The following is a 14,447-nucleotide window of genomic DNA, read 5'->3' on the forward strand; positions in this document are numbered from 1 at the left end:
ACTCCTGTGTTGCCTGGGCTGTGTGCTTAGGGTCATTGTCCTGTTGGAAGGTGAACCTTCACCACAGTCTGAGGTCCTGAGCGCTCTGGAACAGGTTTTCGTCAAGGATCTCTCTGTACTTTTCTCCGTTCATCTTTGCCTTGATCTCGACTAGATCTCGACTAGTCTCCCAGTCCCTGACGCTGAAAAACATCCCCACGGCATGATGCTGTCACCACCATGCTTCACCGTAGAGATGGTGCCAGGTTTCCTCCAGACGTGACACTTGGCATTCAGGCCAAATAGTTCAATCTTGCTTCATCAGACCAGAGAACCTTGTTTCTCTTTTGGCAAACTCCAGGGGGCTGTCATGTGCATTTTACGGATGACTGACATAAAACCCTGATTGGGTGAGTGATGCAGAGATGGTTGTCCTTCTGGAAGATTCTTCCATGTCCAATCAATTGAAACATTAAAAGCACTAACACTGGTATACACTGGTGATCAACTAGTCGAAACGGCCATATGCCAATATATTTGCACCTCGGTGAACTTCAAGTGAAACAATTTGAAAATGTACCTCAATCCAGGGATGGAAGGTGTTGCTGTACTCCTAATTATCCCACAACAATTTATGGTAAATCGAGAAGATAAAAATACTGCTTCTTTAGCATTAGCTAACTAGCACAAGAATGAACACTTGTAATGGAATTAAGTCATACAATTGTGTGGTGTTGTGTAGGGGGTATTATAGATATTATAGGACTTACCCCGATGACAAAGCGGATGATGTTTTTCTTATCACTTCTTTCGATAGAGTTGAACCTTTTATCAGTATCGCTGGGATTTCCATCTGTTATTATGACCAGTACTTTAGTTGCATCTGCGGTGGCGCCGGCAGCTTGGTTTTCAAAAATGTTTTTCCTGAAATAGATGTATTCAAACAACAGATCAAGCTATCTTTCTTACACCACAATCCCCTTTGATCAGATTCTGAGTATTCGGTCAGAACTTTGAAAGTAAAACTGATTAATAATTATCAACTGGGACCTACAAGACAAAGTCTATTGCCTTATGTGTGTTGGTTAGATTAGCCATGTGCTCTTCTTTCCAAAGTTTAGTCAATGCTCTCCCCTCTTGGTAGTCTCTGAAGTTGAAAACTGTCCTGGTGTTTGTTGAGAACTGAACCGCTGCGAACTGTCGTTTACAAAAGAGGAAGAGATGACTAATATTGATTTCATACCATACTTTCCATGCAGCAACATGGGTGTATAGCACATACACTCTTAGAATTAGTGGTGACTCGAGGAACCCTGAAGATCCTCAAGGAACCCCTAGAGTTCCTCAAGGAACCATTGCAAGTCAAGTGGTTCATATTTGCACCTTTGGTTAGTTGAGGGGGTTTTGGAGGAACTTTGAATGGTTCAATGTAGCATTGGGTTTGTGGAGGAACCCTGGATTAGAAGCGTGGCTTAGTAGGGGCCTGGCTTTAAGATACTGTATATATTTTGTAGGCCACCCATAAGAGTAAATGTCGCTCCTGTTGATCTGTTCTGCTGTATTGTCATCACATGTGAAGGTTAAACACAAATATTTTTGTAGTGTCAATGAGGCATACAGAGGTGTTCCTCAAGAGCCTTATGCTCTTCCAAAATGGGAATAGTTGCCACTTTATTACTAAATGTGAACAGAATTAATATTATACACATTTGTTTGAAATATATAATATGTATAAATATTCAAGGATTTAGTTTGCAGTGTGAAAATTAACATGATGAACAGGAATGACATTTACGCTAACGGGTGTCCAAAAAGTGCCTATCTGAAAGCCATGGCTTCAATATGATAGGCTGCCAGCACTTCAAACCATAACTAAGGTTATGGTTTGAAACTTTACACAGAGGGGTGCCTCAAGGAACCTGTTTGAACTGGAAAGGCTATTCTGTTGTGGCAACCCAAAAGGTTCTTCTAGGCACCTTTACTTCTAAGAGTGTAGATAAACAGATGTATGTTCAGCAACCTCACAAGCATGTTTTAAGTTATGAGCTTTAAAAGGGATGAATACCTTAATTGAGGAGTTTTTTAGGGTTGTCATGATATTGTTTATGAAACCTTTGTTCTTATCAAATTCTTCCTTTGTCATGCTTCCTGATCCGTCAAAGAGGAAAACGAGGTCCACTATTTTCTTAGTACATTCTGGAAGAGAAAGAGAATTACATGAATGTATGTGATGGATAACACTCACAACATTCTTCACATATTCAGGAATCCAGATCTTATCATTCACAATTCATATTTTGTGACCTAATGATAATGTAATTTAGCATGACATGAATAAACAGTCAATATATACCAAATCTTAGGTTATGTTATCTACAAATGTGTTCAAGTTTCACTCTTATACCTTGGAAGGCAGGTGTAAAGTTCGAGGTGATCTGGAGCTGGCTGTTGAACTGATAACAGATACTGTTCAGATAGGAGTTCCCATCACACTCGTGTGCCAGGCCAGGGCTGCAGGCCTGAATGAGGAGAATACGTCATTGTAAATTAGGGTGACCAGACGTCCCCGGAAGTGTCCCCGTTTCTAACAGTGCATTAAAAACAGACTGCGAAGTGAAATAATATTTGACGTGGCAAGAAAGACCCGACAGCAGAGCCTACCGGTTGACGTCTCAATTGCGTTGTGCTTGTTTTGTCCAGCAGAGCGGGCTGCTCGCTATAGCAGCTTCATTCACTCTTCTATTAACTACTTGCTCGCTTTAGTTTTAGAGAAAACTGCTGTGGAAAACTCGGCCAGAACCTAACAAGTGTCAAGTGAATCCACAACATCACCACAAACGTCTTTTCAAGCCAGGTAAGTTACAATCGTTTGAGATACTAGCTAGTGATTTTATAACGTCTCAATTTATTATATAGATAGATGATCTGCTCTATAAGGTTTTAAATTGGTTATGCTAGCTAACATTAGCCATGTCGACTAAGTTATCTAGCTAGGATCGCTAGCTACTGTCATTGTAGCAAGGTTAAAAAACGTTCACATGTAAACAATTTTGAAAATATGATTATTAAATGTGTGCAATTAATTCTGAGAATATTTATTTGTAGATTACAGTTAAAATGGTTTGGCATTATAATAAGTAGTGTGAAAATATATTTTGACCTTTTCATGGATAACATTAGCATAATGTTTTCTGTTAGAGTGGAGAGGAAGGAGAGGAGGAAGACTGGATAGGAAGAAGAGTGAAAGAGAGAGGAGGAAAGATAAAGATATGATTACAGAGCCTGCCAACTTATTATTCCAAACTGTTTTTGAGATAAAATACAAAAATGAGGCAAGCAATGGAAATCTGTTAATCAAAGTATTTTATCTAATAGTGTTTTGTAAACTAACTCACTCTTGTACATCGCCTTGGTCCGTACAATTGATCTTAATACTTCCAGATCACCTGTAATGTCAATACCATTGTAAAGCACAATTTCTCCCCTTTCCAACAAAATCAATAACATGAGCTCCACGCTGCCCGTTTCTGCATGATTCAAGAAGGTAATGAGCTCCGTCGGGTCTTTTTAAAAATGGCGGGTGGGGAAGCGAAACTAATGCGTGATAGTGAGAAGGAGAGATGTCCTGTGGGGAAACAGCTTTTTTTCACTCGATCTGTCCAATTTATCACCTCGAAAATGTAAATAAAACACTATAAAGAGTTTATATAATGTGTCATTACATACCTAATTTGAAGGTTTGTGTCGAATTTGAATCGGGTTTTTAGGGTGGTGCTAAAGTGATCTTCAGAAGTAAACAGTGGCTTTTGAGTCATGATCGCTTGCAGTGACATGCAGTTACCATGTCCATCAACACTTGAATAGAAACCTAGTTCACACCCCAGATTTCGAAGTCAACACAGTCGCTACAGTCCCATTAGTTTTCTTTGCAGCCTTGTTTGAATGTTGCGGTTGCGCACATTTGTACGGAATGGGGTGAGTTTACGTTACTATTTGTTATTAAAGATTAGAGAGGAAGGAGAAGAAGAAATGAAGGGAGTAAAACGAGTGAAGCGAGGAGAGTGTAGAAGAGTGAGGTGGAAAGGTAAAGAGAAGGAAAGGAAGAAAGAGAAGGAAGATGGGTGAAGAAAAGAGGAGGAGAAAGATTGGAGCAGAAGAAAAAGTTAAGAGAGTAAGAAGAGCAACCTCCCCTGCCAGGAGTTCACGGTGAAGCTGGCCAAAGAGAGCAATCCTGAAGAAGATACATTCTTCTGAGAAATATACAGATTAGGTTGGTATAAGTATATTATGTAGTTACCAATCACATCATCGTCTTATTTCTTTATTATGTTGTTAAGTATTTCACAAATACTATTGCCTGTTTTTTTCAATTTACCTCATGTTCTTGTCACGACTCGAAGGTGACTCCCCTTCCTGTTCGGGTGGCGCTCGGAGGTCGGTTGTAGTCACCGGCCTACTAGCTGCCACTGATCCCCCCCTTGTCTGTTTATTAGTTACACCTGCGTTTAGTTATGTATTAGTTAAGTTAATTGGTTGGGCTTTATTAGCCACCCGGCCCGCCTGCTGGGTGTGCGGGATTGTTTTATGTGTACGCCTGTAAGTCACGGTTTTGCGTGTAGGTGTGTTGTTCGGGACTGTTTCGTTCCCCTGTGTTTTGGGGCATTTGTTTGAGTGGCGTCGTTTTCACCTGTGTGGTGAATATAGAAGTATCGCTACTCTGAACTTTCTGTTTCCTGCGTCTGACTTCTTCCTCCACTACACCCCGGGCATTACAGTTCTCTTATGCTCTTCTTCTACCCAGGCTACCAGGACCACTGAATGGCTGTTCAGATTGGACAGTTCTGTTTAGTCTGTAGTGTTTCTGTAACAGTTGTTTTCTCTGTCACAATGTGCCTGTTAGACTAAATACACTAAACCCGGAAATGTTCCCCTTTTTTTTTATTTCATAGATAATAACGGATATTTTAATGATATATTGACCGCCGAACTGAAAATATCCCCGATTTTAATTTCAGAAACGTGGTCACCTTATCGTAAATGTGATAAAATAATGGATTGTCTGGTGGACCTCAGATGTCTTCAAAAGAGAGAGTTACTGTAATTTGCCATGATCATTTTTAGATTGCTGAGGTGTTGTTTTATAACTCAAGTGAAACAAGTCATTTAGGTTTACACAGGCAGCCCAATTCTGATCTTTGTTCCACTAATTGGTGGAGTTGATCTGATTGGTCAAAAGACCAATTCGTGAAGAAAAATTCAGAATCGGGCTGCCTATGTAAATGCTGCCAAACATATTACATATGTACGGTACACTCACATGGAGTATTTGAAAACAAGAATGTGATCAAATTAAATGTTTGGTGGTTTATCTTACAGTGAACGTTGGAGGAGAAGTAGATTGTGCAACCATAGACAGTCCAATGTACTTGATTGTGTCAGTTTCTGTTGAAAGGGAAAAGGCAGGCGTGCAGAATCAACTAGTGTTTCTCATTTTCAAGATCCTGTTGACATTTCAACAATATTTTAATACTCGATTAGCCATGGTTACCGTGAATAGGTGTTACATGTTCTTATAATTATTCATTTTGTTAAGATAACCACCATTCTCAATTGCAGTCCAGTAAGTACAGTATAGTGTATCATCAACATCCATCTCTACCTTCAGGAGTGTAACAGTCTGTACAGTTTGTTCGGTCTTGAGCACATCTACAGATTCCACCAGATCCATTCTTCTGATATGGCGCACTGACCATTACCCTGTGGGAGAGAAATAACAGTATAGATTGGTCGATTTAGATGAGCCTGTGTCACTACTTATATATATATATATATATATATATATATATACTCAATTTATTATGTACACCCATCTAGTGCTGGGTCAGACCCCCTTTACCTCCAGAACAGCCTGAATTGTTCAGGGCATGGATTCTACAAGGTGTCAGAAACGTTTGTTACTCAATTGGTACCATGGGACCTGACGTGTGCCAGGAAAACATTCCCCACACTAGTACACCACCTCCACCAACCTGTACCGGTTATACCAGGCATGACGGATCGATGGACTTATGCTGCTTACGCCAAATCCTGATTCTGCCATCAGCATGATCACCAGCACTGGACAATTGAAGAGTGCAAAAACATTGCCTGGTCCGATGAATCATGGTTCCTGTTGCTTCATGTGCCCACTGGAGCCGCTTCTACTTGTTTTTAGCTGATAGGAGTGAAACCTGGTGTGGTCGTCTGCTGCAGTAGCCCATCCGTGACAAGGATTGACGAGTTCTGAGATGCCGTTCTGTGCCATTATTTGTCTGTGGCCCGCCTGTTAGCTTGCACGATTCCTGCCATTCTCCTTTGACCTTCTGTGGGTGAAAAAGCAAGCTTTTATTCACCCACAGAACTGCCGCTGACTAGATGTTTTTGGTTTGTCGCACCCTTCTCAGTAAACCCTAGACCATGTGAAAAGCCCAGGGGGACAAACATTTCTGAGATACTGGATCCGACACGCCTGGCACTGACAATCATGCCACATGCTTAGGTCACTCGTTTAGTCCTAACATTCAATTGAACAGTGACTGAATGCTTCGATGTATGTCTGCCTGCTTTATATAGCAAGCCAAGGCCACGAGACTGACTGTCTATAGGAGCAATCCAGTTTCGTGAACAGGTTGGTGTACCTAATAAACAGGCCGCTGAGTGTATGACAAACTTTAGATTCAGAGTGGTTGCAAAACATTTGTGACAATGTAGTAAATTACTTTTGTATATCCGTTTTATTTTGGTTACTAAGGTTACAATAACAACTGCATGATGAAGGAGGAAAGCATAGGCAGGATGTTATCAGAGGTGTGATATGAAGAAGCACAGTTCAGAATTTCCATTCCATCAACATATGCATCACAAATACACCAATGCACATTAGGTAGTTTCACTGTGTAATAGTCATGGGCATTTGATGCAGCTCACATAATTTAAGAAACATAAGTAAATGTGCACTGAGGAATATAGATCTATACAGAGACATATATTTTCTAAATACAGTGCTATGGATATACAGTACCAGTCAAAAGTTTGGAAACACCTAGTCATTCAAGTGTTTTAAAAAAAAATTATTATAAAAAAAAAAAAAAGAATTCTACATTGTAGAATAATAGTGAATACATCAAAACTATGAAATAACACATTTGGAATCATGTAGAAAACAAAAAAGTGTTAAACAAATTAAAACATATTTTATATTTGAGATTCTTCAAAGTAGCCACCATTTGCCTTAATGGCAGCTTTGCACACTCTTGGCCTTCTCTCAACCAGCTTCATGAGGTAGTCACTTGGAATGCATTTCAATTAACAGGTGTGCCTTGTTAAAAGTTAATTTGTGGAATTTCTTTCCTTAATGTGTTTACGCCAATCATTTATATTGTGACATGATATAGGTGGTATACAGCAGATGGCCCTATTTGGTAAAAGACCATGTCCATATTATGTCAAGAACAGCTCAAATAAGCAAAGAGAATTGACAGTCCATAATTTCTTTAAGACAAGAAGGTCAGTCAATCCGGAACATTTCAAGAACTTTGAAAGTTTCTTCAAGTGCAGCCGCAAAACCCATCAAGCGCTATGATGAAACTGTCTCTCATGAGGACCACCACACTAAAGGAAGACCCCGAGTTCCCTCTGGAATCTGAGGATAAGTTCATTAGAGTTAACTGCACCTCAGATTGCAGCACAAATACATACTTCACAGAGGTCAAGTAACAGACACATCTCAGCATCAACTGTTCAGAGGAGACTGCGTGACTCAGGCTTTCATTGCCAAAAAGAAACCACTTCTAAAGGACACCAATAAGAAAAAGAGACTTGCTTGGGCCAAGAAAGGCGAGCAATGGACATTAGACTGGTGGAAATCTGTCCTTTGGTCTGATGAGTCCAAATATTATATTTTTGGTTCCAACCGCCGTGTCTTTGTGAGACACAAAGTAGGTGAAGGGATGATCTCCGCATGTGTGGTTCCCACAGGAAGCATGCTGGAGGAGGTGTGATGGTGTAGGGGGTGATTTGCTGGTGACACTGTCTATGATTTTTTTAGAATTCAAGACACACTTAACTAGCATGGCTACCACAGTATTCTGCAGCGATACGGCATCCCATTTGGTTTGCGCTTAGTGGGACTATCATTTGTTTTCCAACAGCATCATGACCCCAAACACACCTCCAGGATGTGTAAGGGCTATTTGACCAAGAAGGAGAGTGATGGAGTGCTGCATCAGATGACCTGGCCTCCACAATCCCCCGACCTCAACCCAACTGAGATGGTTTGGGATGAGTTGGACCGCAGAGTGAAGGAAAATCAGCAAACAATTGCTGAGCCTATGTGGGAACTCCAAGACTGTTGGAAAACCATTCCACATTAAGCTGGTTGAGAGAATGCCAAGTGTACAAAGCAGTCATCAAGGCAAAGGGTGGAATCTAAAATCTATAATATATTTGGATTTGTTTCACATTTTTCTGGTTACTAAATGATTCCATGTGTGTTATTTCATAGTTTTGATGCCTTCACTATTATTCTACAATTTAGAAAATAGTAAAAATAAAGAAAACCCCTTGAATGAGTAGGTGTGTCCAAACTTTTGACTGGTACTGTATATAGTGCATGTTTGCAGACATGTTTCTGGTCATTTTTATTTCCTCAAGTGTGTAATACTGTTTTGAAGATGACGTTTGTAACATAATGCTTGACATGTTTCATTAATATGATAACAGTAACACTTGCCCTTTCTCCTTGCCAGATATGAATTGCAGGACTTTGTATCCAAAGAAATCCTGTTCCTCCCCTTTGTAGAGTTTTGGGTTTGCTTCATCGATGTTGAAAGCCATTGAAGAGACAGCTGGCAAAGAAGGTTAGAGAAGCACAATCAGATGATTAGCTAGGTGTCCATCCAATTGGCGACAGATTTCCATTAGAATATTCTAAAATGTCCATAAAAACAACATGCACTCTTTCTCACCAGAGATCGAGTTGACGTGTTGAGGATTGAAGTGCGCTCGTAATGAGGTAGTGCACATGGAAAAGCTAGATTATTTTTATTTGTCAAATGGCAGCCAAGCATTGATGATCGTGTCACCAGAATAAGACCCTCGATATTTATTGGAAATTATCATCAAGCTCATCATTTTGCACTTTCACCACCCTGTGAAGTCCCCCTTATCCCCTCGAATATATATATATTTTTTACATTCTCAAAATAAGTGACCAAACTATATTGCTATTCCTGGGACTCGCATTGAGCTAGCCAACTCATACAAGAGCTATTAGGAATAGAGAGAGGAGAGGGGAAGAGAGGCCAGTGGAGATGATGCCAGCGGATATGTGTGAATTGTGCAGGACAGGAACAATGAAGATTGAGATGTGTAAATTAGAAATGAGGGTAATTCATATATTAATCTATAATTCGTATTTCTATGCTGCCATGCTACCTGACCTGTGCTATGCAAGACAGAGGCAAATAATATCCACCAGAGACAGATTTAAATATCATCATATAGGCCTTCATAATAAAGGCCTACTATCACATATTTAATTGAATTGAATCTATTTTGGGAAACAGACATGTACAACAAAATGTACAATGTGAACCCAGACGATATCACTTGAAAGCATTCATTAAAATGTTTTTTTCCAAAGTGGTCCTCGATGGTGAAAACCCTAACACATATAAGGATTAAAAGGCAAGACAAAATTACAAACGACCATAAAAACATTCATTTATATTGACAACCTAAAAAGTGGCACTATTCACTGCACTTTTCCCTAACCGTAAAAATGAACCATATTCATTTGACATTAAAAACAATCTATTCATTGCACATTACCTATCATTCAAATAAATGCACCTTACCAGCAGTAGGGGGGGGGGCACAAGGAACAGTGGAGTGGTTTCTCTTACTTCGACAACCTTGTCCAAATAAAAACCTTTGCCTGCTTTTTAAAGCTATTTCTGCTTTTTCTTTGCTTGATCTCCAAAGGGAAGCTATTCCATAGACAAATGCCTGTATAGAAACACGTACTCTTCGCAGTACTGTTTACTCTTGGGATTCTACAATTACTCTGGTATTGTAACTGTTTTGGTTATAGACCATATCAATGTGGTTTTTCATATAACCTGGGGCACAATCCTTTAAGATGTCAAACATATGATTAAGTTTAAGTTTGTCTGCTCTGGACTCCAAAGGCAACAAGCCCACCTCCCGAAACTCCTGTACCCCTATGTGGGTCCTAGCGGGGACATTCAGCATATACCTGATAACATTATTTTGCATGACCTGCATTCTCTTTTTCAGCTTTTTTGATAGCCCACTATACCAAGCAGAGCAGGCATAATCAAAATGACACAATCAAGATTGAGACAAGCAGTTTCTTAACTTTGATGTTAAAATATCTAGTGTTACGATATGAACATTTTAGAAATAATTTTGGCAGCAATCAAGTCTCCAGAAAGGGATTGATCTAGGGACACAGCAATATAAGTTAAACTATGCAGGCATGGATCTAAAACAAGTGTATCTTTATCTTGTCAGCCCTAAGCAATCTGTAATAAGAGACCGAAACCACCGCTACATCCTTTAGACAAATGCATTCATCAGGAGAATATCTTGGTCCACAGTGTCAAACACTTTCTGTAAGACTAACATGACCATACCTGTATAGTTCCCCTTCTCACTTTCCTGCTTTAATGTGGTCAAAAAGGTGGATAAGGCAAGTATCAGTGGAATGAGCTGTCGTAAAGCCAGATTGGAGTTCATAAAGAAGTTCTCGAGAAGGTATCCCTCAAGTTGATTAAAAACTCATCTCAACAACTTTGGATAGGGTGCTGAGGATCGACACAGGCCTGTAGTTTCCTCCATTTGTTTTACTGCTCTTCTTGTGGAGTGGAACCACCCGGGCTGTTTTGAGATCATTGGGAAATGTACCACTACTAATAGAAAGGTTTACAATATGCGTTATCATTTTAGCTGTGATACAAGCACAATCCTTTATGAATCTTGGCAGGAAGGTTTTCTGCTCATCAAGCATAGTAGATTGGAAACTTTGTCGTCTGTTCCCATGCACAGCTCAAACAAATCATTTGTGATCCTTTTGCTCTGGTAAAAGTTGTTAATGAAAGACTGGCCATAGTGTCCAGAGCAGCTCGGGCACTTCTTAACTAGCGATTTAAGCTATAGCGGTACATCAAATTGTTAAAATCATTTGCAACCTTTGCCTGGTCATTGCATAAAACATCACCAATACCTGGTTCAAGTAGCGTTTTGGATTTCTTACGGGTACAGTAGGTTACCATATGATCACTAAAACCAATATTTAAGACTCCTGCCTTGGTCTGATACAATAATCGAATCCAAAGTTGATTTACTGTCAATACACAATGAATTGTAGAATAAATCATAAAGGTCAAACAAAGCTTCTGCCTAAAGCCATAATCCGCGGTTTAGAGAAGGTTTTTTCGGTTCAGACATGTCATCCCTTGCATCAATACATGTGCTTCTAATGCTAGGCATAGCTCTCTCTCTCCCCCTTCAAACTTTCCTTGTCAATTCATTTGGTAGGCTACATTGTTTTAGCATAATCCAAGGCCTAGGCTTTTAATAGCCAACGTTTTTAGGAAAGGAGAAATGTGATTTGCTGTTGTGTGTTTGAAATGACCTGGTGGCTTTAAATGGTGGGTCTTTTTGACGGATATGTGTGTGAGTTTGCTTATTCTCTCTATGTCCATTCAGAAAGTTTCCTAAAGTAAATTAATTTGTTTCTGTTGTTGAGCATTGTGATGAGACTGTAGTTATCCATTTGGCCGAGCGCTTGGCCTCTGGCTATGGTCCTGATATTGCCACTCCTACAGCGGAGACGCACAAAACAGCCAAGTGCTGGGCTGCACATCGTCTGGATAACCTGGGCTTCTCCCAAATCGTTACAACATGTACACTACATGTGGCGCCGCTGTGTTCTGAATTACATTTAGGCTAACAGTTGGTGAAAGATGTTTTTACCCTGGGTCCCATAATTGATTAGTCCAGCCCAAATAAATGGCTCTGGTCAGTGTGTGTTGGAACCTTCATTGTTGATGCTTTGCTTATTGGTTATGTGGTGCATTGCCACAGAACCATGTCGGTGGGATTTTCATTGCTTATATTATATATATATATAACTAGGAATATAGCATCAAACAGTGCCATCCGTTGAAGAAAAGAATGACCCACAGCTGATCCTTTTCTGGCAACCAGCGCTGGTGTTAACAGGGTTCAGTCTGTAATATGCGCTCCTTGATGAGAAGGTGCACAAACGTATTTTGAGAAATCAGAATTTCAATTTTAAGTCATTTACTTGTTTTTATGAGTTCCGCTGATGTTTTCTCCAACCCCTTTAATGTGTAATTGAATATTAAGCAGAGTGAAATCCTGATAGTCAGCACTTACCCATGGCTGCCATGCAGGTGAGCAGGCAGAGGGGTCCTTGCCTGGACATCTTCTCTTCTCTTTCACTTTGTTCACTAGCATGCAGTGAGGAAAATCTTGCAACACTCAACCTTTTGCAAATGAAACTTACTCGTCTTCCTGCATTTTGTTTCCTGTGTGCCTCTTCTTAAATGAGGCGTCTCCACCCCCATAATGTAGCTGTGGTAGTTCACTATCATTTGGGTAAGAATGTGGATGTACAGAAAGTATTCACACCCCTTGACTTTTTCCACATTTAGTTGACTTTAAAATGTATTAAATATTGAATAAATAATGTATTAAATAAAAAAACGTTTTACTGGCGTACACACAATACCCCATAATGAGTATGGTTACATGCACACAATAATTTGATTATTGTGGATATTCAGATTAAGATAACAGTTTGATTAAAACATGTCCATGCTTTGCAAGAAGAACAATTTCCTTAATAATCCTGTTTAAATGGACGCATCTGAAATTAGGCTACTTTATGGCACTCTGATAAATGCAGAAAATCACCAATCCAAATAAACGCCCTTCTGCTGTTTTTGGGAAGCATATTTGATTATGAGTTCGAACATATAAAGTTTGTGAAAATGTATTAAAAATTAAAAGCTGAAATGTCTTGAGTCAATAAGTTTTCGACCCCTTTGTTGCGGCAAGTCTACATTAAGTTCAGGAGTAAAAATGTGCTTCACAAGTCACAGAATAAATTGCATGGAATAATAGTGTTGATCGTGATTTTTGAATGAATCTCTCATCTCTGTTCCCCACACATACAATTATCTGTAAGGTATCTCAGTCGAACAGTGCATTTCAAACACAGATTCAACCACCAGGGAGGTTTTACAATGCCTCACAAAGAAGGCCAGTAGATGTGTAAACATGAAATGAAAAGCAGATACTAAATAACCCTTTGAGCATGGTGAAGTTATTAATTACACTTTGGATGGTGTATCAATGCACCCAGTCTCTACAAAGATTCAAGCGTCATTCCTAACTCAGTTGCCGGAGGAGAAAGAAATCGCCCAGGGATTTCAGCACGAGTTTAAAACAGTGTTTAATGGCTGTGATTCCAAAACATGCATCCTGTTAGCAACACGGCACTAAAGTAATACTGCAAAAGATGTGGCAAATCAATGAACTTTTTGTCCTGAATACAAAGTGTTATGTTTGGGGCAAATCCAATACAACACATTACTGAGTACCATTCTCCATATTTTCAAGCATAGTGATGGCTGCATCATGTTATGGGTATGTTTCTAATCATTAAGGTCTGGGGAGTTTTTCAGGATAAAATTTTTACAAATTAGAGCAAGTACAGGCAAATTCCTAGAGGAAAATGTGGTTCAGTCTGCATTCCACCAAACACTGGGAGATGAATTCACCTTTCAGCAGGACAATAACCTAAAACACAAGGCCAAATCTACACTAGAGTTGCTTACCAAGAAGACAGTGAATGTTCCTGAGTGGCTGAGCTACAGTTTTGACTTAAATATCCGATAATGGATGTCTAGCAATGACCAATAACCAATTTGACAGAGCATTTAAGAATTTAGAAAAGAATAATGGAAAAATGTTGCACAATCCAGGTGTGGAAATCTGTTTAGAAACGTATCCAGAAAGACTCACATGCAGCTGTAATCACTGCCAAAAGTGATTCTAACATGTATTGACTCAGGATGGATTACTGAGATAAGATATATTAGTTATTCATTTTTCAGTAAGGTTTTACAAGTGTTCAAATTTCCCTTCCACTTTGACATCACAGCGTATTTGTTGTAGATCGTTGACAACTAATGACAATTCAATCCATTTGAATCCCACTTTGTAACAACAAAATTGAAGGCCTGTTGACATTTTCTGAAGGCGCTGTACATGTTTTTTGCTCATTCCTCTTTTGCATGATTGGTATTGGTAAATTCCCCCATCTCCTTCTTTTATACTTCCCCAGTGAGAATACCTAAGTATCAAATGTGAGA

At 39.5% G+C, this 14,447-nt stretch overlaps 1 protein-coding gene across 1 annotated transcript in view; it reads right to left on the minus strand.

Moving 5' to 3' along the window:
• Positions 1 to 12,631, minus strand: part of LOC110485921 (integrin alpha-L) — a 35,009-nt gene extending 22,378 nt beyond the window's left edge. The window contains exons 1-8 of the mRNA XM_036940588.2: positions 12,445 to 12,631; positions 8,750 to 8,864; positions 5,639 to 5,736; positions 5,354 to 5,421; positions 2,384 to 2,498; positions 2,045 to 2,175; positions 1,034 to 1,176; positions 750 to 903 (exon numbers count right to left, since the gene is read on the minus strand). Coding sequence (XP_036796483.1) covers positions 750 to 903; positions 1,034 to 1,176; positions 2,045 to 2,175; positions 2,384 to 2,498; positions 5,354 to 5,421; positions 5,639 to 5,736; positions 8,750 to 8,864; positions 12,445 to 12,493 — 873 coding nt within the window. The 5' untranslated portion in view covers positions 12,494 to 12,631. The remainder of the gene's footprint in view (positions 1 to 749; positions 904 to 1,033; positions 1,177 to 2,044; positions 2,176 to 2,383; positions 2,499 to 5,353; positions 5,422 to 5,638; positions 5,737 to 8,749; positions 8,865 to 12,444) is intronic.
• Between the last annotated feature and the right edge of the window lie 1,816 nt (positions 12,632 to 14,447).

This window comes from Oncorhynchus mykiss, chromosome 13, assembly GCF_057628025.1.
Source record: "Oncorhynchus mykiss isolate SJ-2025 chromosome 13, ASM5762802v1, whole genome shotgun sequence".
NCBI lineage: Eukaryota > Metazoa > Chordata > Actinopteri > Salmoniformes > Salmonidae > Oncorhynchus > Oncorhynchus mykiss.